Source organism: Enhydra lutris, unplaced genomic scaffold, assembly GCF_002288905.1.
Source record: "Enhydra lutris kenyoni isolate GAN:26980312 unplaced genomic scaffold, ASM228890v2 scaffoldscaffold12, whole genome shotgun sequence".
NCBI classification, from domain to species: domain Eukaryota; kingdom Metazoa; phylum Chordata; class Mammalia; order Carnivora; family Mustelidae; genus Enhydra; species Enhydra lutris.
The window spans coordinates 1,571,452-1,594,830 of NW_019154096.1; the positions used below are offsets into that span (position 1 = coordinate 1,571,452).

A 23,379-nucleotide genomic window follows, 5' to 3' on the forward strand; every position below is an offset into this window, starting at 1 on the left:
TGGCCACACCGTTTTATATTCCCACCAACAGTGTGCAAGGATCCCAAGTTTTCTACGGCTTTATCGACACTTGGTATCTTCTGTTTATGGGGGGTTTTGTTTTGTTGATAGTAGCCACCCTAATGGGTGTGTGGTGAAGGATCTGGTTTCTTTTTAATCAACATGATGCTCCTTTGTCAGACTTTGTAAAATGTGGAATGATGGGGGTACATAGTAGATGCTGCCGTACCCACGTCTGTGTGGGATTTTTCTTCCAGACGCGTGCCTCTGTTTTCACGCAGCACTGATTGCTCTCCTGCTGTTGGGAATTTGTGAGATCTCATGTCTTTTGGGTTATCAAGGGAAAATCATTAGTTTTGTGTGACTTAGGGCAGGAGTTGGCAAACTTTTTCTATAAAGGGCCGGGTAAGTAAATATTTTAGGCTCTGTGGGCCATAAACAGCAACTACTTGACTCTGTTATTATAGTACAAGAGCAGCAATAAACAATATGTAAATTAATGATGTCGATTATATCCCAGTAAAACTTGATTTATAAAACTGGCCCAGGCTAGATTTGCCCTAGGACCTATAGAGTTTGCCAACCCCTATTTTAGAATACTCTGGTTTCTTAATTACTAAATAATGAAGATCCACATCACATAAGATCTGAGAAGGGCTCATGAAGGCCACAAGTCTGGGACCTTCTAACCTGGTCTGGGAAAGATTTTGGAAGGCCCATGAACCTCTTTATATTGTAGGCATTACTTTGTGTGTTCGTGCATACTTTTTATTTCCTACTGAGGGGGTTCATGGCCCTTTACCAGGTTCTAAAGAGGTTAGTAATCTGCAAAAAGCTCAGAGGCCTTGAGTACAACCCCCTGCAGCAAAGGGAGTCAGAGCTCGGAGAAGCTGCTAAGGGAATGGCCCAGGCAGGCACTGAGAGAGCTGGTCCTTGAATCCTGGGCTCCTATCTCTGAAGCCTGTGCTTCTTCTATTCCTATGCTTTCTCAAACTTGCAGAGCATTTAACTGCATCAGCTTATTCTTTGATGTCCTAGATGGTCAAGAGATCACCCTTTGTTATCAGATAGCTCATGACTGTGGGAGGAAGCTCAGAGCAGTTCCCAAGGACTCTTAGCTCTCCTGCTGCCTTCATGGCTGGGGCAGCTGAGAGGCCTTCTCAGCCGAGATTTCGTTCAGACCTCCTGTTAATTCCGTCTCCATTTCCTTACTGAATAAAACTGGCTTTTATAAGGTCACGAGTCCCTGGTTTATGGGGCGGAGGGGAAGAAGTGCCCGCTAATGTTTGCATTCATGTGTAGGCCTACCGGATGAACAAATGCTCCGCGGGGGTGGCCAGAAAGGCAGCGGAGGAGGTGTCCCTCCAGACAGGTAAGGAACGTCTGCAAGGATGACTCCTTTGAGATTCGCAGGTGTCACTTGCTGTCTTTATTGTCCTTTTCCCTTCTGTGATAAGTGGCCCCCAGCAACACTGCAGACACTGTTTTGTACTTGTGGGTAGGTGACTTTTTTGCAGTTTCATAATTAAGCCCTCCAGAGCCTCTCTGATTTGATTCTGTCCCTGTGGGCCTTGGGCTCAGGGTTTACTCTGTGTTCGGGCTCTAGCTTCACTTTGTAGCTCTAGCTACTTTGTATATTTATGGTTGTAGCTTCTTTGGGTATTTACAGCCAAGCTGATCATTCTCCTTTTGGAAGCACATTACTAGGTAGTTCAGGTGTTCTGGTTATTTTGATAAACATTAAGATATTTGATCTTACCCAATAAAGCTAGCCTCATCCTCGTGATTGGCTCATGTAGGTGAATAGTGTAATCCACATCCTATCCCTAATGTCCTTGAAGTCTCTGTGCAGCCCGCACAGGACTGTGGCATGTGATTCAGGCTTGCTGGGAGTTGAAAAGCGGCCTCTTGAAATAACTAACCCCCTGGCTGGCTGCCATAGCGTGACCTGGGTGCCAACTGGTGGGGAGGCTTTGAGGGAGGGAAGGGAATAGAAGAAATATGTGGAGCCCCTTAAGAATTGGAAATGTAAAATTAAAGCCTGCGGGAGAAAATATAAAGGGGAATTGCTAGGAGATGAGATACAGCATACTAATGAAGACTGAAGCAGTTTGTGGGAACTCTGCTTCTGGGAGATAGTCTTTAAATCCACGGACGTGCAGAGACCATTACCCCAACAGAGTCGCAGGTCAGAGAATATGAAACCAGTGAAAGCAGGGGAAGAGAAGGACATTTTTCTTATACGCATATTATTGTTCAGCTCTGGGAAAGGTAACCTGTTCGAAGGCTGGGTTATCAACTCATTGGTAGTCTTCTCCTGTTAAACTGTAAATCGTGACCCAGGTTACTGAGTAGTTACCGTCATCAGTGTACCCCCAGCTTCGGTTGTGCCATGTGGATGAACCCAACCTTGGAGGCTCTTTTGGAAGCACCTGGACTCTAGTCCAGAGGAAAGGTTATTAAAGAATTATTGAAAGAGTGCTTACAGTAAGATTTGATCTGTTTCATACTTGAATTTTAGGCTTTATAATTGCTAATCCTGATTTAATAGTCCCCCCCCTCCCCGTGAAGGGCCTGCAGCATGATACTGGGGAGCATTTCAAGTTGAATGCTACTGTGAGGAGCTTTTCTAGAATCTGTGTTGAGTTCAGGATCTTGGAGATACCTTAAGAGGAAGGAGAGGTAATTTATCCAAACATGACTGTGGGGATAGAAAAGGGTTAGTTACTGAAACGCTTTGAAGCCAGATAGGTGAGAATTTGGTCTTTCGGATCAGCTTGGCAATCACCGGTACACATCCCTATATTTCAGAATTTTCTCAGTGTGATCAGGGATAGCTCCCATCCTCAGATACTCATTTGTAGTCAAATCTGTGCATTGTCTCACTGAGTGTGATCAAGACTATGAAGAGCTTCTTGTTGGTCCAGGAGAGATCAAGTTTGTTGTCAAACGAATTAAGAAAATAACTTGCACTTTTGTATTTCGGAGTTGTGGATAAAGGATTAGAGACTTGTGTTCTAGGGAAAAATCTTTTAGCCTGTTGAGTCACAACAAAAAGGTCAAGCTGTTCAGAGATTTTTATACTTGTTTTTCTTTTCCCAAAGGAATTAAGAGATTTGTGGCAGGAGCTCTGGGTCCAACTAATAAGACACTGTCGGTGTCCCCGTCTGTGGAGAGACCAGATTACAGAAACATTAGTAAGTATTGTAAATAGTCTTTGAGCCCCTGTAAGTATGTCTGTGTTTCAGTGATCTTAAAATCTGTACAATGGGATAACAGGCTCTTCCTCAGGGTTACTGTGGCTTAATGGACATAAAGGGCTTGTAACAGTCCCTGAAATGTAGTAAACATCTAAATAAAAAGTTAGATCTTGTTATTACTACTACTATTCTTATTTCAAATGTACATGGTACTGTGATCATGCTTCTTTATCAGCTGAGAAAATAAAACTAATCAAGAGAAAGCTTTAAACTGAGAAGTTGAGCAAATATGGACACCAGGCCTTGGTCTGTTATAGAGTAGCCCACTAGGCCCCCGTTTTATGTCAGAAAGTGCTCCAAACTATATAAACATACTGGCATTGTTGACATCATAAACTAGCGTACATAAACATACTCACATTGAGATTTTATGAAAAACCTAAACATCTAAGTCAATTTCTTAAGCATTGAGACAATGAAATACAAAAAGAATTAAACTTAGCTGAATAGTACTGATACTTTGTATAGTGAAGAATATTGTGTAGGTGGCAGGTTCAGGCAAGTATAGTTTTAGGTTTTTGGTTATAGAACTTTCCATGTGGTGATGTCATAGTTCTTCACCAGGGTTTGCTCATACTGGGCTTATGCTTGGTTGAGGCTTGACTGGGAGGGGCTAAGTTTTCCTTTCTCTTGTGCTTTATACAGCAAGCGTAAAGGTAGTATTGGGTTTTTCTATTGACTATCCAAGCTTTTTTCTTTTTTCTTTGGGAGGTAAATGGCAAGAGGGCTGACCTCTCAAATGGAAATGGACAACTCAAAATGTTTCTAATAAAAATGGTACCCTGGAATGATTGAACACTTTGGATTCAGACTGAAATTGCCCCATAAGGCAGGTTTTCTCTCTGGCAGGAGTGAAGTCCACAGGACTGAAGCCTTTTATCACTGCGAGTGTGAGAGGATGTGACTAGACCCACCGTGTTTCCAAGTCAGGGTGACATGGTTCTCTCCTTGTTTCTCACACTCATCCCTTAACTGACTGATTAAGACCATCCCTGGGAAGAAAGATCTACTGTAAAGGTGTTGAAAATAAGGTACGGGGCTCATGAAACCACACACCTTCCTGCCTCCTCACTTACTTCTTGCCTCGTACAGGGCAAGTGGAGGTTGTGTGGCAAGTGTTCAGGAGTGTTCATTCTACAGGTTTAATTAACATCGCTGCGCCATTTCTTTATTTGGTTTCTCACAAAAGCTGATATTCTTAAATCATTAGAAAAGGTGATATCCTTAAAGCATTAGAAACCAGCAATAGCTGACAAGTGCTAGGCCTGAAGACAGCATGTCCTGGCCATTGAGAGGATTTTGGTGACTTTATATTTGGTGCTTTATTTTTTACAGCATTTGATGAGCTCGTTGAAGCATACAGAGAGCAGGCCAAAGGGCTTCTGGATGGTGGGGTTGATGTCTTACTCATTGAGACTATTTTTGATACTGCTAATGCCAAGGTGAGTTGAGGGAGATGAGAGGGACAGGCAGGGTGGGGGCTGTGAGGATCCCCAGTGGGGCAAGAAGACAGACCATCGCAGCCGTTGTCAAAGTTACATGAAAGTCTTCTGTTCCATTCTGTTTTTGAGCATTTCTAGTTAAGGCCAGCGGGATGAGAAAAAACTCAAAAGATTATCTTTTTAGCTTTCAAAAACACTTTTTTTAAAAAAAATTATGAAAGTAAATACACATATAGCTGTTAGGCGCACGTATGCAGATGTAGTAAATACACACAGATGGTTCTAAATTTAGAAGGTACATAAATGTAGGGAGTGAAAAGTAAATGCCCTTCCTTCTCCTATTCCCTGGGCATCCAGGTCTTTCCCGGGACAGCTGTTACGGTGTGGGGGGGTTCCTGAGAGAGATGCTACACAGGTATAAAAAAGTATGACATAACATTCTTTTGATTATTGAGGGACAGGTTGTCCCCATGATGCGTCTGTAATTTATTTTGGAGTGAGGAATGTGGTAGAGTTCTAACTACGTACTCTTTTTCTCTAAGGTTTACCTAGTTGTCTTAACATCATCTATTAAATATCCTACCATTTCCCAGTGACAGGAATTGTATACCACCCTGAATTCGGAAGTGCGTCTGGGTAGAATCTATTCCAGTCATCTGTCTGATGTCACACTCCCATCCTGTTATTTTCTGTAGCGTTATGATTAAAATACATCCTGAATAACTGGTAGGCTTTCATGAGCCTCTCCCTGCCGCACTGTTTTTCCCCCAGAATTTACCTGGCTGTTCTTCCTCATTTATTTTTCCATCAGATCTTTGGGATCAACTGGGCTAGTTCTAAAAATAAAATAAAATAAAATTCTCATATTGTTGAATTAGTAACTTTCAATGCAAAAGAACCCTCCCATCCCCAAGAAGGTATACATTAAGGACAAGTTGCATTCCGACTTCAGCAAATTATGAAAATGTGTACATCTTGGAATCAGGAAATACAGTGATCAAAAGAAGGAGCTGTTCCCTGGAACCTAATGCAGCTTGGGCATGCGCTGAGTTACTTGGCATTAGTGCCTGCACAGCCCACTCTGAGCTCACTGCGTGCCCTTCATTTCTGTACCCCCCTGTATCTACGAGGATGGGGACGGTGCAGGCATTCGTATTTATCTATTTTTAGTTTTGACTGGGAGAAGGAAGAAAGAGCAGAGCTCTTGAGCTCTTCTTTGGAGGAAATACTAGTTCGTAGGTAAACTCTGAGGCAGCATCTGTTTCGTTTCCATAGGTACCGTGTGCGACTTGAGATGGGGTGTTGGGATCCGGGATTGTACCTTACAGGGAGGATGTGCTTCTTCCCCAGGGAGTGCGACGTTGCTCTCATCTAGAGAGGCTTTGGAAAAGGGAACATTCTGGGGACACAGTCTCTCAGGAACAAAGATGTTCTTTTTACCCCTGACAGGCAGCCTTGTTCGCACTCCAGACACTTTTTGAAGAGGAGTATCCCCCTCGACCTATCTTTGTAAGTTCTCAAATTTGCATGATGATTTTTGTCTTTTATTAATACTGTCATTTTGAGGGTAGGCTTTTTATTTTCCTGGCATAGGAGAACTATCTTTAGTATCTTTAAGGAACCACCCACTTCGGCTTCCTCTGTTCACCTTCCTCCTACCAGTGGCGGTCTCAGCTCTGGAGATGGGAAGAAGGTGAACCCAGAAGGCAGGCCACTGGAATTGAAGCCTGGCTGAATTGATCCCCTGAAGTCAAAGGCTTCGGGACTCCCTCTGAGAGGGGCCCTGGGAGAGGTGGGCTTGCATGCTGACCCAACTTTCCAGATCAGATGACACCAGCCTACAAGTAGGCAGACCCCCAGGAGAGTCCCAACATTGCTTGGTGGGAAAAGACTAGAATCAAATCAAGGGGTCTTAGACGAACCAGGGGTCACAGCTAGGACAGCCTGAGGTCTCTGGTAAAGCCTTCTGCGGTGGGACTGGATGTGTGAATTCCAAAGCTGTGATGGTCATTGCTTTTGCCTCAGTGACTTCTCCTGTGTTTTATGTTACGGCTTCATGACTCGTCCTCGCAGTCCCCTTGCCCCTGTCCTTTCTGACCATGATGAAAAGTGCTTCCTGTGTGAGAGCTCCACACTCCCCTTCCTCATAAAGGAACAGTGCACTCATTTTATTTCACGCTCATGACCGTGTTCTTAATTTGAGCCTCCTTTGACCGAGTTCACTTTGTTAATTCAGATTTCAGGGACAGTTATTGATAAAAGTGGGCGAACTCTTTCTGGACAGACGGGAGAAGCATTTGTCATCAGCGTGTCTCATGCAGACCCACTCTGGTAAGTGATCATTCTTTCCTTGACCCCATTCCTTCTAGAGCGACCTTTTCTCATGGCTCCAAAAATCACTCCTGCATATTTCTGCTGAGCCATCCTCATGGGATGTTGGATTTCTGTAAAGTACATTCTGACTTCCCTTCAGGGCATCAGAAGATCACTGCCCGAATGGGTCAGTTTTGAGGGGCTGGGCAAGTGCTCTTACCCCTTGGATCAGGCACGTGGTTGGCTCTTTCTCTGTCAATGTGCCCCTCACAGTTTAAGGCTGTGCTTGGCTCAGCGGCAGTTCTGCAGAGACAGTGTTTCCCTTCCTAGGGCAGGGCTCTGCAAAGTGTTTTCAGTCCCTGCTTATGGAACAAACAGCAGCAGTCCAGCTTGGAATAAGGTAGGCATTCTAAAGCTCAGATTCTCATCTTTAAAATTAACCTGGCTTTGGGACACCTGGATGACTCAGTTAGTTAAGCGTCTGACTCTTAGTTTTGGCTCAAGTCATGGTCTCAAGGTCCTGGGATTGAGCCCTGAGTCGGGCTCCATGCTCAGCACAGAGTCTGCTTGAGAATCTCTCTCTCCCTTTCCTTCTGCCTCTCCTGCTCATGCTTACATGCTCTCTCTCTCTCACAATAAAAAAAAAAAAAAAGGTAAATCTTTAAAAATAAATTAACCTGACTTTTACATTCTATTTTAAAATATCTCCCCATTTTTTTTTTAAAGATTTTATCTATTCATTTGACAGACAGAGATCACAAGTAGGCAGAGAGGCAGGCAGAGAGAGAAGAGGAAGCAGGCTCCCTGCTGAGCAGAGAGCCCGATATGGGGCTTGATCCCAGGATTCTGAGATCATGACCTGAGCCGAAGGCAGAGGCTTTAACCCACTGAGCCACCCAGGCGCCCTCCCCCCTTTTTTTTTTCCCATTTTTCTTATCAGAAATGTTTTGTGTTTTTTCCCCCTAAGATTTCATTTATTTATTTATTTGCTAGAGAGAGCAAGAGTACACGCAGGCTTCCCACTGAGCAAGGAGTCCAATGTGGGACTTGATCCTACAACTCTTGGGACCATGATCCGAGCTGAAGTCAGACACTTAATTGACTGAGCCACCCAGTTGTCCAGTTGACTGGGGCTGATAATTAAGAAGTTAACTGTATTGAACTGGACTGTGATTGACTCCTTTACAGCTTATGAGCTTTTCCAGAGCCATCTCTTCATCATCTCTATGTCTCTAATGCTTAATAGTCCTTGGCATGTCAGATGGCTGCAGTAAATGTTTAACAGGAAGACTGAAGATAGGAAAATGTAGGGGTCTCTAGTTTACTTTCAGATTTTTTTGTCTTTCCTCAGATACTTAGACCATTCCTCCTTTCATTCTACTACTCTCCTCTCCTCCCACCCCCTTTACTGAGTCTTAATTTGTGATCTGATTGGAACCCCTAGATGTGCAGATGAAACCCCTGCATCTCCCCAAATGTCTTGTGGCTCTTCAGTCTGCTGACTGTTCCCGGAGGACGTCCTTAGAGGATGTTTTCCCAGCCCCTGCCTCACCTGCAGGATCCAAGGATGATGATTTTGTGGAGTTTTAAAAATTTAAACTTCTGTTCCTTAAGCAAACTTGCAGTGAATTCTAACTTTTGACCCACTCAGTGGTTCATTTTTTCTTTTTATTGTTATCCTATATTTTACTCTGTTCCTTCAACATTCATCTGTAGCCCATTCACAGAGAGAATATATCTGGTCTCCTATTTGTTAGGAATCTTACAGACCAAAGGGGCAGATAGGCAGATGCAAGGCAGCCCAGGAACTGGAGAATTGTATCGGGTCCTAATTATAGTTTTCCAGGTTCAGAACTCTGAGGAGTGCCTACTGGTTTTCTTTCTAGTTTAGTACTGAGAGTCGAACTCAGTATAGAGGAGTCCTGTTAACAAATGCATGATAATTAAAATATGTGTCTATACACATATATGTGTGTATATAAACAGGTAGTATGTAGCAAAGTGAGTGTGTAAGAAACTATTGTTTACTGATTGTGATTCTTGCAAACTGTACGTATGTTCACAAAATACAGAGCCTTTGTAGTAGTATTATTATTATTAATTCATTGAGCTTTTATTGAAATCCTATTCTGTGCCCTGGAATACGGGCAAATGGGAAACAGTCCACACTAGGAGAAATACGTAATTACATTAAAATATAAAATATCAACTGCTCTGCAGAGGTGTGAACACAAATCTGGCCAGACAGACGGAGTAATGGTGTCCTTGCGATATTCAAGGCTGGCTTTGTCGAGAAGGTGACACTTGAACTGGTTTGTGAAGCATGAGTCAGAGTCCATTAGGCAGAGATAGATGGATGTCTCAGAATGAGCAGCAGCAGGAGCAGGACTGCATTTTTCTGAAACATTTTCCTATATCTGATGCCACTCTCACTTGACCCTCACTGCTGACGGGGCACTGTTTTCTCATGCCACAGGTGAGGACCTGAAGCCCACCTCACTATTGGACCAGATGAGTTAGGATTGGAACAAAGTTTTAGAAAAAGTCTAGGATCCTTTCTAATAAGAATGTCATGATTTAAAAAAAATTTTAGTCTATTACCTGGTGTTGCGTGTGGATGACAGTGCAAGATTTAAAAAAAAAAAAGAGTAAAAGCATTCTGAATGGAGACCGGTGCAACCGAACAGGTCTATTCAAGGTCTGTAACTTAGCTCTGCACAGGACCTGGGAATCTTTTTTTTTTTTTAAATGGAGGTATAACTGACAAACTATTGTATTAGTTTCGGGTGTATAGCATAGTGGTTTGACACTTGTGTACATTGCAAAATGATTGCTATGATAAATCTGGTTATCGCCTATCACTATACAAGGTTAACACAGTATTACTCACTGTGTTCCCTGAGCTGTATGTGACGTCCCAGTGACTTACTGTTTTGTAACTGGAAGTTCCTGTTTCTTGATTTGCACGCATGTCACCTCCACCTTATACCCCTCCCCTGTGGCAACTGTTGTCTGTTCTTTATACCTGTGAGTGTGGGTTTCGTTTTGTTTTGTTTTTTAAATTCTACGTGTAAGTCAAATCATGTGATCTTTGTCTTTCTCTGTCTTATTTCACTTAGCATCATACCCTTATTGGCTGTTATAAGTAATGCTGCAGGGAACATAGGAATACATGTTTTTTTTTTTTTTTTTTTTTTTTTTTTTTTTTTGAATTAGTGTTTTTGTTTTCTTTGGGTAGATGCTGAGTAGTGGGACTGCTGGATCATATGGTATTTCTGTCTTGAATTTTTTTGGAACCTTCCTACTATTTCCTGTAGCAACTGCATCAGTTTGCATTCCTACCAACAGTGCACAAGGGCTCCCTTTTCTCCACATCCTCACCAACACTTGTTTCTTGTCCTTTTGCTGCCGGCGGATCTGACAAGGTGTCAGGTAATCTCTCATTGTGGGTCTGATTTCGATTTCCCTGACGAGGAGCAATGTTGAGCATCTTTTCATGGGTTTGTTGGTTATCTGCGTATCTTCTTTGGAAAAATATGCATTCCGATCTTCTGTCCATTTCTTAATTGGATTTTTTTGTTTTTACTGGGTTGCATGAGTTCTTCATATGTTTGGGATATCAGCCCCTTACCAGATAGATGATTTGCATGTCATCTGTGCGCAGGGGCCCTGCTGATCTTTTCTGTACCGCTCTCGCTGAAGCAAGCCCCTGGTGCATGATTTGCAGATACCTTCTCCCATTCCGCAGGCTGCCTTTTAGTTTTGCTGATTGTTTCCTTTAGTGTGCGGAAGCTTTTCAGCTTGATGTGGTCTCAGTTGTTTATTTTCATTTTTGTTTCCCTTGTCTTTGGAATCAGATCCCCCCAAAAAACATTACTAAGATGGATATCAGGGAGCTTGCCGCTTATGTTTTCTCTTGGGAGTTCTGTGGTTTCTGTTCTTACATTTAAGTCTTTAATCCATTTTGAGTTTGTTTTGGTCTGGTGTAAGAGAGGGATCCAGTTTCACTCTTTTTGCATGTGGCTCTCCAGTTTTCCCAACACCATTTATTGAAGAGACTCTCCTTTCCCCAGTGTATATTCTTGCCTCTCTTGTTGTAAATTAATTGATTGCATATGCGTGGGTTGATTTCTGGGCTCTCTTTTCTTCTCTTGATCTGTGTGTCTGTCTTTAGGCCAATACCATACTATTTTGATGACTTACAGCTTGGTAGTATGGTCTGAAATCCAGGCACGTTATATCTCCAGCTTTCTTTTTTTCCCCTCAAGATTGTTTTGGCTTTGAGTGTCTTTTGTGGTTCCATATAAATTTTAGAATTATTTTTTCTAGTTCTATGAAAAGTGGATATTGGAATTTTGATAAAGATTGCCCTCTAGATTGTTGTGGAATCTGTACATTGCTTTGGGTACCATAGACATTTTCATAGTATTCTTTTATTCCATGAGCATGAATATCTTCTGTTTCTTTGCGTCATCTTCAGTTTTTTTCATCAGTGTCTTACAGTTTCAGTGTACAGGGTTTTCACCTCTTGGTTAAATTTATTCCTAGGTATTTTATTCTTTTTGATGCAATAGTATGGGATTGTTTTCTTAATTTTTCTTTCTAATGGTTTGCTATTAGTGTATAGAAATGCAACGGATTTTTTTTGTATGTGACTTTTGTGTCCTGCAACTTTACTGAATTCATTTATTAGTTCTAGCAATTTTTTTTTTTAGTAGAATCCTTTAGGGTTTTCTGTATATTGTATGATACCATCTACAAATAGTGTGTTTTACTTCTTTCCAATTAGAATGCCTTTTATTTCTTTTTGCCTAGTTTCCGCAGCTAGAACTTCGGATACCATGTTGAATAAAAGTGGGGGAGTGGGTATCCTTGTCTTTTCCTGGTCTTAGAAGAAAAGCTTTAGTTTTTCACCATTGAATATGATATTAGCTGTAGGTTTGCCATGTATGGTTTTTATAATCTTGAGGTATGTTCCTCCTATACCCTCTTTGTTGAGAGTTAACATAAGTAGATGTTGAATTCTGGCAGATGGTTTTTCTACATCTTTTGAGATGATCATATGAGTTTCATGTTTCATTCTGTTCACACAGTATATTACACTGGCTTACTTGCAGATGTTGGACCATCCTTTGCATCCCTGGAATAAATCCCACTTGATCATGGTGTATGATTCTTTTAATGTTGTTGAGTTTGGTTTGCTAATATTTTGTTGAGGATTTTTCCATCTGTGTTCAGGGATATTGACCTGTAATTTTCTTTTTTGGGGCTATCCTTGTCTGGTTTTGGTATCAGGGTAGTATTGACCTCTTAAGGAGGTTTGGAAGCGTTTCCTCCTCACCAGTATTTTGAAAGAGTTTGAGAAGGGTAGGTATTAACATTTTCTTTGAATGTTTTGGTAGAATTAATGAGTGAAGGCTTCTGTCCTGGACTTTTGTTTTTGGTGAGGTTTTTGATTACTGTTTCAGTCTCCTTACTAGTAATTGGTCTATTGAGATTTTCTGTTTCTTGGTGATTCAGTCTTGGAAGGTTGTAAGTTTCTGGGAATTTCTCCATTTCTTGTAGGTTCAGTTTGTTGGCATACAATTGTTTGTAATAGTCTCTTATGATTTTTGTATTTCTGTGGTGGCAGTTGTAACTTCTCTGCTTTCATTTCTCATTTTATTTGAGTCTTCTCCTTTTTTCTTAATGAGTTTAGCTGAAGGTTTGTCAATTTCATTTATCTTTTCAAAGAACCAGCTCTTAGTTTCATTGACCTTTTCTATTTGTCTTTTTAGTCTCTATTTTCATTATTTTATTTTATTTTTTAAAAGATTTATTTGTTTTAGAGAGAGAGAGAGCACACACAAGCAGGGGGAGGGGCAGAGGGAGACGAAGAGAGAGAATCTCAAGCCGACTTGGACTCCCTGCTGAATGCAGAGCCTGGATCTCAGCACCGTGAGATCATGACCTGAGCCGAAAGCAAGAGTTGGCTTCTTAACCCACTGAGCCACCCAGGTGCCCTGTCTATTTCATTTATTTTTACTCTGAACTTTATTATTCCCTTCCTTCTGCTATCTTTGGGCTTCATTTATTCTTATTCTAGTTCCTCTGATGTAAAGTTAAATGTTCATTTATTTCTCTTGTTTCTTGAGGTTGACCTCTTACTCTGAACTTTCAGAGAGTCACTTGGGCTGTCTCCCACAGATTTTGGTGTGTCTTATTAATGTTTTCACATGTCTCTAGGTATTTTTAAAATTTCTCCTTTGATTTCTTCTGTGACTCAGTAGTTGTTCAGTAACCTGTTTCATCTCTACATATTTGTAGTTTTACTAGTTTTTTTTTCTTATAATTAATTTCTAGTTTTATACTATTATGGTTGGAAAAGATGCTTGGTTTGATTTCAGTTATTTTTAATTTTTTGAGACTTCTTTTGTGGCCTAATGTGTTATAGGGAATGGTTGTGTACACTTGAGAAGAACATGTGTTCTGCTGCTTTTGGATGGAAAGTTCTGTATGTATCTGTTAAGTCCATTGGTCTAATGTGTCATATGAAGGCCAGTGTTTCCTTATTGATTTTCTGTCTGGATGATCACCATTGATGGAAGTGGTGTGCTAAAGTCCCCTGTTGTCCTCAGGGCACCTGGGTGGCTCAGTGGGTTAAAGCCTCTGCTTTTGGCTCAGTTCATGATCCCAGGGTCCTGGGATTGAGCCCCACATCGGGCGCTCTGCTCAGCAGGAAGCCTGCTTCCTCCTCTCTCTCTGCCTGTCTCTCTGCCTACTTGTGATCTCTCTCTGTCAAATAAATAAAATCTTTAATTTTTTTTTTTATTAAAGATTTTATTTATTTATTTGTCAGAGAGAGAGAGGGAGAGAGAGCGAGCACAGGCAGACAGAATGGCAGGCAGAGGCAGAGGGAGAAGCAGGCTCCCTGACGAGCAAGGAGCCCGATGTGGGACTCGATCCCAGGACGCTGGGATCATGACCTGAGCCGAAGGCAGCTGCTTAACCAACTGAGCCACCCAGGCGTCCCATTAAATAAAATCTTTAAAAAAAATAATAAATAAAGTCCCCTGTTGTCCTGTTGCTGTCAGTTTCTCCCTTTAGGTCTGTTAATAATTGTTTTATATGTTTTTTTGCTCCACGTTAGGTGCATATAGATTTATTATTGAATTTTAAGAAATTTTTATGGTTTGGTTATCATTTCTTTATCAAATATGTGTTTTGCAAATATTTTCTCCCAATCTGTGTCTTGTCTTCCCAAGCTTTTAACAGTATGTGTCTTTCATTGAGCCAAAGTTGTTGATTTTAGTGAAGTCCAGCTTATCAGTTTTTTCTTTCATTGATCCTGCTTTCAGTGTTTTGTCTATAAATTCATTGCCAAACTCTTGGCCTCCTAAGTTTTCTCCTGTGTTATCTTTTTTTCTTCCAAGTTTTTCTTTAAATTCCAGTTAGTATAGTATAATATTAAATGTTTCAGACTATGTTATCGTTTTATTTATCTTTATATCTTTAATAGTTTTACAGCTTATATTTAGGTCTGTGATCCATTTTGAGTTAATTTTTGTGCAAGGTGTAAGGTCTGTGTCTCATTGAATTTTTTAAAATGTGAATGTCCATTTCTTGCAGCACTGTTTGCTGAAAAGAAGGTCCTTTGTTGGCTTGCCTTTGCTCCTTTGTCAAAGATCAGTTGACTGTATTTGTGTGTTTCTTTTTGTAGACTCTCTGCTTCATTCCATTGATCTGTTTGTCTCTTCTTTCACCGATATCATTGATTACTTTAGCTTTTAGTGTCAGTCCTTCAACTTTGTTCTTTTCCTTCAATATTGGATTAGGTACTCTGGGTTGTTTGCCTGTCCATATACACACTAGAATCTGTTTATTGATAGCTACAAAATAACTGGCTAGAAATTTCATTGGGTATGTGTGAATGAATATATATATGTGTGTGTGTATGTATATGCATACATACCCATACACACACACACATATATTTTCATGGAATATATATTGATGAATTCATGGAATGTATATATTCCATGAATAGGAAGACTCAGTATTATTAAGCTGGCATCTTAATAATACTGAGTCTTGGGGTGCCTAGGTGGCTCAGTGGGTTAAGCCTCTGCCTTGGGCTCAGGTCACGATCCCTGGGTCCTGGGATTGAGCCCTGCATCGGGCTCTCTGCTCATTGGGGAGCCTGCTTCCTCCTCTCTCTCTCTCTCTGCCTACTTGTGATCTCTGTCTGTCAAATAAATAAATAAAATCTTAAAAAAAAAAAAAAAAAGAATTTCCTTTAAAAAAAAATAGTCTTCCTATTCATGGCCATGGAATATCTATTCACCTATTTAAATTTGCTCTGATTTCTTCCTTCAGAATTTTGTTGTATTATAGTATTCTTCAGGTAGATCATGTACATATTTTGTTAGAATTATACCCCACTGTTTCATTTGTTTTGATGCCAGTGTAAATGGTATCATGTTTTTAATTTCTAATTTCAGTAGCTAATGTTTGGGATAGAGGTAAACAATTGACTTTTGTATATTAACTTTCTCTTTTGCAACCTTGCTATCAGTGCTTATTGTTTCCAAGAATTTTTTAGTTCATTCTTTGGGATTTTCTACCTCTTACCTGTGAACAAAGATGGTTTTATATCTTCCTTTCCAGTCTGTGTATCTTGTATTTTCCTTCTCTTCTTGCATTAGCCAGGACTTTCAGTATGATGTCCATTAGCAGTTGAAAAGGGACATACTGTGTTTTGTTCCCTGTCTTAGGGGGAAATCATCTAGTTTTACATTAAGTTATCATGTCAGCTCTTGGTTTTCTGTAGATATTCTTTCTTTTTTTTTTTTTTTAAAGATTTTATTTATTTATTTGACAGTTGGAGATCACACAGAAGCAGGCAGAGAGAGAGGAGGAAGCAGGCTCCCTGCTGAGCAGAGAGCCCGATGTGGGGCTCGATCCCAGGACCCTGGGATCCTGACCTGATCTGAAGGCAGAGGCTTTAACCCACTGAGCCACCCAGGCGCCCCTGTAGATATTCTTTATCAAGTTGAGGAAGTTCTCCTCTATTCCTAGTTTGCTGAGAGTTTTTAATCATGAATGGGTGTTGTGTGTATTTGTTAAATAAACTTTTTATTTGGGGATAATTTCAGATTTACAGAAAAGTTGCAAAGATAGTAGAGAGAATTTCCATATACTCTTCATCTAGTTTTCCCTAATGTTAGCATCTTATGTAACTATGGTCCTTTTGTCAAAAATAAGAATAGTAATATTATTAACTAAATGCCAGACTTTATTCAGATTTCAAATATTTCCACAATTGCTGTTTTTTCTGCCTCAGGATCTAATCTAGCGTACCACATTGCACTTAGGAATCATAGTAAAAGATAAAAATTGAAATATGAAAAAGTAAAAGATCACATAGCCTAGTAGCTTCCTAGTTAATTTTCTGAATTCTTGCAGGGCCCCCACTGAGAGTGGTATTGGAGGGGTTTCAGGCCCTCTACTCTGCAAACTTCTATTAGAGCAGCTCTGCTTGGATCTGTTTGATTTGAGTCCATAATAAGTTTCATTTCCAAAATGAAACTTGGTTTTATAGATATACCAGCTTAATTTATAAGAGGACAAATTGTAAGTCCAGGGTCACCTTGCAAGTCAGCTACAGAGCAAGGACTACTCAGTCTTGGTCTTCTGGACTCCCAGAGTGGCTTCCAGGTATCCTCACTGTGTCTTCTCTTCTACACCCCTGATTTTTCTTTTTCCTTCTCTTTTAGTATTGCTTTCAGATCAGATGTCTGTTAGCACTGGTAGTTGGCTGGTATTTCTGTTTTCAGTATATCAGTAATCAAACTGTGATCTTCAAGGAGAAAGGCACAGTCCTTAGCTGTAAGATCATCTGACATTGCAGACATGGACAGAAACATTCAGAGCTTCAGGGAACTTCAGTGAAATGGCTTTGACTATATCTGAATAAAGGTGCTAAAGCTAAAGTAGAGATTTATTATCTGCTTGGTTTTAAATATAGCGGTTTCTTTATTGTAATGTTTGATATACATAAATACCTTGTATACAAGATGATGTTCCTGATACCTTCTTACTGTTTTTACAGCGTTGGATTAAACTGTGCTCTGGGTGCAGCTGAAATGAGACCTTTTATTGAAACAATTGGGAAATGTACAACAGCCTATGTCCTCTGTTATCCCAATGCAGGTGTGTATTTCTAGGGAGTTGCACGTGGGGATATCCAGATACACCGGGCAGGGGTGGGGAGGGTTAAAAGAGTATGGCTGAAAGAGTTGGCTTTGCAGGTCTTGGTACATAGTTGAAATTCAGTGGCCATTTTCTAAATGAAGAGTGCGTGCCTCTAGACTTGAAGGAACAATGTGACTCACTCTGAAAGCTGCAGGATTGGACAGAACTTTGGGGGATGAAGCCCAGTTACAGAGCCTTGCTTTGGGTGACAGTGTTGGCCATGTGAACAGAGCCAAAGGGATGATTGCCAAGAAGGGGAGGGGGGACCCTCCTCTCTGTTCTGCCATGTTAACAAACGCTGCCATGTCAGCTTTTTCCTTCCTGGAAGTTAGCACTTCTAGCTTACTATATACAGATACAGATGCAGGTATTTATGGACAGTTCTCAAACTACCCAGTTAGAAACTAGTAAACCCATTCTGGATTAACCAGATTTCCTGGTAAATGTTTTTGAGCATTTGCTTAAGCTACTTAGGGCGGATAGTCCTTTTCCAGCTTTCTTTCTCCAAATCAGTGTATCTTAATGCTCACCAAATTTTATTTCCCAGAAGGCGTAAGATAACTGGAAGGAGTTAATAAATAAAATAGGAAATTGGTTAATTCAGTGTTAAAATTTTACTTGGGAATATTTATTTGAAAATTGGAACTTGGGAAAATTTGAGACTTTGTGTTCTTTGTTTTTTATTCATATCGCCAGGTGCTTATTAGTTCACAGGATATGTAGTAGTCCCCCAACCTCTACCCCCAAGCAGGTAGCTGACAAGATTGAGTTTCCTCCGTGGGAGGGGGATGGAGTTGGAGAAATTCTGTCGCATGTAGTAGTAACTTTTTTCTTTCAAATAGAAGAGAAACAGTCTATGTTTATTTGCTCCTTTGTGATTTGGAGGGGGTGGGTGTGTGGTATCTCTGCATTTACTATGTTCAGTATTAAGAACTATGACTTGTTTTTGCAAGTAATCACCATTTAATTATAAATAAAAAGTTTCCTAACTTTTACACCTACAGCCTCACGATCACTAGCTTGTTTGTTAAGATGGTTTTCAGTAATGCTTGAAATAATGCTTTCTTAGGTCTTCCCAACACGTTTGGTGACTACGACGAAACTCCGGATATGATGGCCACACAACTAAAGGTTAAGGATGGTCTTTCATTTGGTTTTTTAAGAGATAGAGAAATGGAATCTTAGAATATTTAGAAGTAGAATTTTCTCCTAAAGAAATCCCTGTGTATATATAACAAAAGCTTACCACTCCTAATTACTGTGGTAGAGGCAGAGGGAGGGGCTCAGTATCCGCATCTTTCTCCCCATCTGGCCCTGGTGGCTGTTGGAAAATCCCAGTCAGGCCGGACCCAGACTAACAGAAACTCGGCTATCTTCTGCAGTCCTCTCAAGTGGGGGCTGTTATGCCCGAGTTTTCGCGTCTGAGAGACCACCAAGGAGCCAAGCACCGATGCAATCACATGAGGGTTTATTTGACAAGCTGAAGCTTGGGCCCAAGTATACCCGGCACAGCGGAGTAGGGACTTGGACCCCGAGCTTAGTTAAGGCAGGGGTATTTATGGGTTCCTGTTACTAAAGCAGGGTGGGGATTCCTGGAACCAAAGCAGGGTGGGGCTTGCTAAAGCAGGGTGGGGCTTACTAAAGTAAAGTAGGGGAAAGTTCAGCCCTTGGGCGCAGGGGTCTGAGATGGCTGCCGGAGCTAAGATGGCTGTATTTACGCTAAAGCTAAACCTGAGGTGGGATGGCCTTAATTTTCTAGGCCTCCACATTTCCCCCTGAGATGGCTGCCGGAGCTAAGATGGCTGTATTTACGCTAAAGCTAAACCTGAGGTGGGATGGCCTTAATTTTCTAGGCCTCCACATTTCCCCCCCTCCACATTTTCTAGGCCTCCACATTTCCCCCTGAACAATTTTGACCCTTAAATCTTTAAGGTTGTTGAAGGTGGAAGGTCTCATCTTCTGTAACTTCTTCCTGCTGAGTAGGGGTGTAGAGTTGTCCCTACCAACTCGGGTCAACATTGTTCAGTTGGGGAATGTATAGGGGAGTTATGAAAGATAGAGGCAGCTGAGTCCAGGGGTTTAAATCAATCATTAAAGGAGAGAGGGACTGTTTAAAGTGCTAACCTGAGTAGATCAGAACCCAAGAAATATTTTGTGATACTCTGGAACATCAAGATGGCTGCACTTAGTTAGGGCTAGACTCAAGATGGATACAGCCTTGTTTTTCTTGGCCTCCACAGGGGCCCCCTCCCCCCAGTCTACCACAACCAAACTGCTGGGTGGAGTAGATGTCCTCCTTACTCCCTGTGGTCGCCCACACATCTCCCACCTTTGAATCCCAGGTTGTAGGACCATAGTGCCCACTAATCCCTGGGCCTTTTCCCCCAGGTTGCGGTACCATAGTGCCCGCTAACCCCTGGGTCTTTTGCTCATTCCTTGAATTTTGAGCTTCTAACTCTGTAACATTCTCTCCTAAATTATTTCTGACTCCTCTCTTATGGTTTCACTTCCTTATCTAGTAGATGATCTTTTCAGTACTCCTGACTTCCCAGTTTCTTGACTTCCTGCCTCAGTTACTTTCTTTTGCTAGCTAGCATAAGGTTAAACTCTAGACCCCCAGTGGCCCGTATTTAGCCACTACCATGTGGTTATTGGAGAACTTGAAATGTGACTGAGGAAATGAATTTTTAGTTCTTTATTTTTTAAAAAGATTTTATATATTTATTTGAGAGAGAGAGATCAGAGCACAGGTGGGGATGGGGGAGGGTCAGAAGCAGAGGAGGAAGGAGAGGGAGCCGCAGACTCCCTGCCAGGGTGCTTGATGATGACGTGAGACTTGATCCCAGGGCCCTGGGATCATGACCTGAGCCAAAGGCAGATACTTTTAACTGACTGAGCCACCCAGACGACCCTGAATATTTTTTTCTTTAGTTCTTTAAAATTTAATTTAAATGTAAAAAATGATGCTCACTTTGTTACTTGATATGTTATCCAGCTCACATTCATTCAGCTCAGCTTATGGGTAAAAGAAAAAAATCTTTATTATGAGCAAATAGGCAAATGATTATGTAATTGTACTTCTAAATGGTGTGAAGGATTTCATAGCATCTGAACTGTTTCCTGCTTTTAAACTGATATCTGGGGCACGTGAAAGCTTTATATTTTGTATTAAGTATGTTTAACTCTCTCTTTATAACAAAAAATTTGTTATTGAGGAAGTGTCATCTCCTTCTGCTGAATTGGTAGAGGCAAGTTTAGAATTCAGACGAATTCCATGAAACTTTCTCTTTTCTGAAATGCAGGACTTTGCCACGGACGGCTTGGTCAATATAGTGGGTGGTTGCTGTGGTACGACCCCAGATCATATCAGGTAAGGATGGCGCCTAAACACTGGGTCTTTTGTTATGGGATGAATTGTGTCCTCCACCCCCTCACCATTCATGTGTTGAATTTCCTGCTGCCCAGTTCCTTTGAAATGTGACTCTATTTGGAGATAGGATCTCTAAAGAGATAATCAAGGTTAGGTGAGATCGTATTGGGTGGATCTGAATCCCATACAAGTGGTGTCTTTGTGAGGTGAGATGAGGACACAGAGGCACAGAGGAAGGGACCCAGTGGGGACAGAGTGAACGTGCAGGGTGGAGAGGGCTGTCTCCAGCAGGAGATGCCTGAGGGGAGACCAGCCCAGGCCCCACTGCGTCTCAGACTTCTAGCTTCCAGAAACTTTGAGAAATGGCTGCTGTTTAAGATGCTCAGCCAGGGGTATTTTATTTTGGCAGCCCTGGCATACTGAGATCTTTATATTGTGAAAAATTCCAAAAAACAAAATTAGATAATAAAATGACTCTCCATGTGCTTATCACAGAGTTTCCATAATTTTAAAGATTTTGGTATTGTCTATTATCCAACCTTTTCCTCTTAGAATATTGTAAAGCAAATTCCAGGTGTCATGATATTCTCTCCTTAAATACCTAACTAATATTCAGAAAATTAGGAAGGGATGGTTCGTGTTTCTTGTGGGCAAATACATGCCTCCATTAGTTGTCTCATGGAAGGAGAAGACAGTAAGACAATCAGGCACCTTGAGATCAAGAGACGTCACACCGTCATTGCTTATCCCACAATGTGAGTGAGTGTGTGAAGCACGGGGGTGTGGAAGAAGAGCCTGGCCAAGTGTGTCCTTGCCATTTTGTGGCTTATAAGAGGGTTGCAGTCCAGTGGCATAGAATATAGTTTTGGCTATTTATAATTTGTTTTTTTCTCTACCGTGACTGATGATCCTGTTTTGAGCCAGTCATCTCACTGTTCTGAGTCTGTTTCCATGTGTGTGGTGTGTCCACCATCCTGAATTTCCTAACATTCCACTGCTTTTGTTGGCTTCTGTGATAGACTCTGTGAAGAGCCTGTGGAATTTTTTTTTTTAAGATTTTATTTATTTATTTGACAGAGAGAGATCATAAGTAGGCAAAGAGGCAGGCGGAGAGAGAGGACGGGAAGCAGGTTCCCTGCTGAGCAGAGAGCCTGATGGGGGGCTCCATCCCGGGACCCTGAGACCATGACCTGGGTGGAAGGCAGAGGCTTTAACCCACTGAGCCACCCAGGTGCCCCAGAGCCTGTGGAATTTTAAAAATCTCTTTTAAGTAATCAGTAGTTGAAGGTGGATCTCTTTTTGTTTTTAAATCTTTGGATCTCTTTTTGTTTTTAAGGTTATTTCCTCCTTTTTAAAAAGAGTTGTTTTAAAAATAACTGTTTCTGTGTATCAATATCAGATATATGTGTATGTCTGTGTGTGTGTCTGGCTGTCTGTCTTGTCTGTGTGTGTGTGTGTCTGTGTTTCTTTGTGTCTGTGTGTGTCTCTGTGTCTGTGTGTGTGTGCGCGCCGTGTGTTCTCTTTCTTTGGTGTCTGCTTGCCAATCTAGGGGCAGCAAAGCAAGGAGTTCATACTAGCCCTGATAAATTTAGTGGAGTAGCCAGATTTTTCCAGGTTGATCAAAGACATAATTTACCAGAGCGAATAAGGTTGAAAAGTAGATGCATAATCAAAGCAAATTTTTAAGAGTCATCGTCTTGGCATTTTAGTGATTTATTCCTATGGACCCTCTCTCCTCTGTGCTTTCTGTGCTCAGTGGGGAAAACTGACCTAAAACACAGGCCTCCACTCCTGGCATCTCCTCCTGTATGTCCCTCATTCTCAACGATGAAGCCTTTTTTTCTTTTAAACTACTAAGAAGCAGGCACATATTTCATGGAGTAAAGGGCTTCTATGGGCTTGGGAAAGAAATGAGATTTGCCATTTGCGTTTGCATAAACCATAGCACATCTCGGTTTCTATCCCTGAGGGCAGAAACTGGTGCAGTCAGTCCACAGCAGACTGGGAAAATGCAGAAAAGTTAAAGTTGACACATTCATTTTCTGCATTGCTGAGAAAACTAAAAGGCATAACTGTTGCTGCACATTTGGAATTAGGTATATAATTATGTGCATAATTATGTTAAATAGACTTAATTTCATAGCTGGGAATTAGTTTAATTAAATTTATTTTATTCTGAATTAATGGATTTAGTGTTTTCTCTTTTAACTCAGGGAGATTGCTAAAGCTGTGAAGAACTGTAAGCCTAGAGTTCCACCTGCCACTGTTTTTGAAGACCATATGTTACTATCTGGTAAGTGGTAAAGACATGATTTTTATCATTTCAGAAACCATTTGTGGGTTAATTTCACATGTTTATTCTAAGTGGTAGTGATGCGTGTGCCAAGCAACTTGTTTCTTAGGTCGAAGAAGCGTACATATTTTTTCTTGCATTTAAATGAATTCTGGTGAAGAGCAGGGGTGGGAAATAGGCAGAAGGCACAGGTGGTTTGCCCAAGGTGGGGCCCTTGCATAGGTTTTGAACATGGCCCTGGCTCTGTGAGGCACGGCTTTGAAAACAAACTCTCAGCCACGGGCTAAGTGTTTATTTATTTATTTATTTATTTTTAGAATTTATTTATTTATTTGACAGAGAGAAATCACAAGTAGGCAGAGAGGCAGGCAGAGAGAGGAGGGAAGCAGGCTCCCCGCTGAGCAGAGAGCCCGATGTGGGGCTCGATCCCAGGACCCCGAGACCATGACCTGAGCCGAAGGCAGAGGC

General features: G+C 41.3%; 1 protein-coding gene across 5 annotated transcripts in view; it reads left to right on the forward strand.

The window, feature by feature from the left end:
- Positions 1 to 23,379, forward strand: part of LOC111144793 (5-methyltetrahydrofolate-homocysteine methyltransferase) — a 101,773-nt gene that overhangs the window by 9,288 nt on the left and 69,106 nt on the right. For 4 of the 5 annotated variants that reach the window (XM_022499257.1, XM_022499260.1, XM_022499258.1 and 1 more), the window contains 9 exons: positions 1,303 to 1,372; positions 3,105 to 3,197; positions 4,596 to 4,702; positions 6,152 to 6,211; positions 6,939 to 7,033; positions 17,106 to 17,206; positions 18,318 to 18,379; positions 20,551 to 20,618; positions 22,832 to 22,911. In XM_022499257.1, coding sequence (XP_022354965.1) covers positions 1,303 to 1,372; positions 3,105 to 3,197; positions 4,596 to 4,702; positions 6,152 to 6,211; positions 6,939 to 7,033; positions 17,106 to 17,206; positions 18,318 to 18,379; positions 20,551 to 20,618; positions 22,832 to 22,911 — 736 coding nt within the window. Of the gene's footprint in view, positions 1 to 1,302; positions 1,373 to 3,104; positions 3,198 to 4,595; positions 4,703 to 6,151; positions 6,212 to 6,938; positions 7,034 to 17,105; positions 17,207 to 18,317; positions 18,380 to 20,550; positions 20,619 to 22,831; positions 22,912 to 23,379 lie in introns of those variants that run through there. The other variant, XM_022499261.1, reaches the window with a different exon arrangement.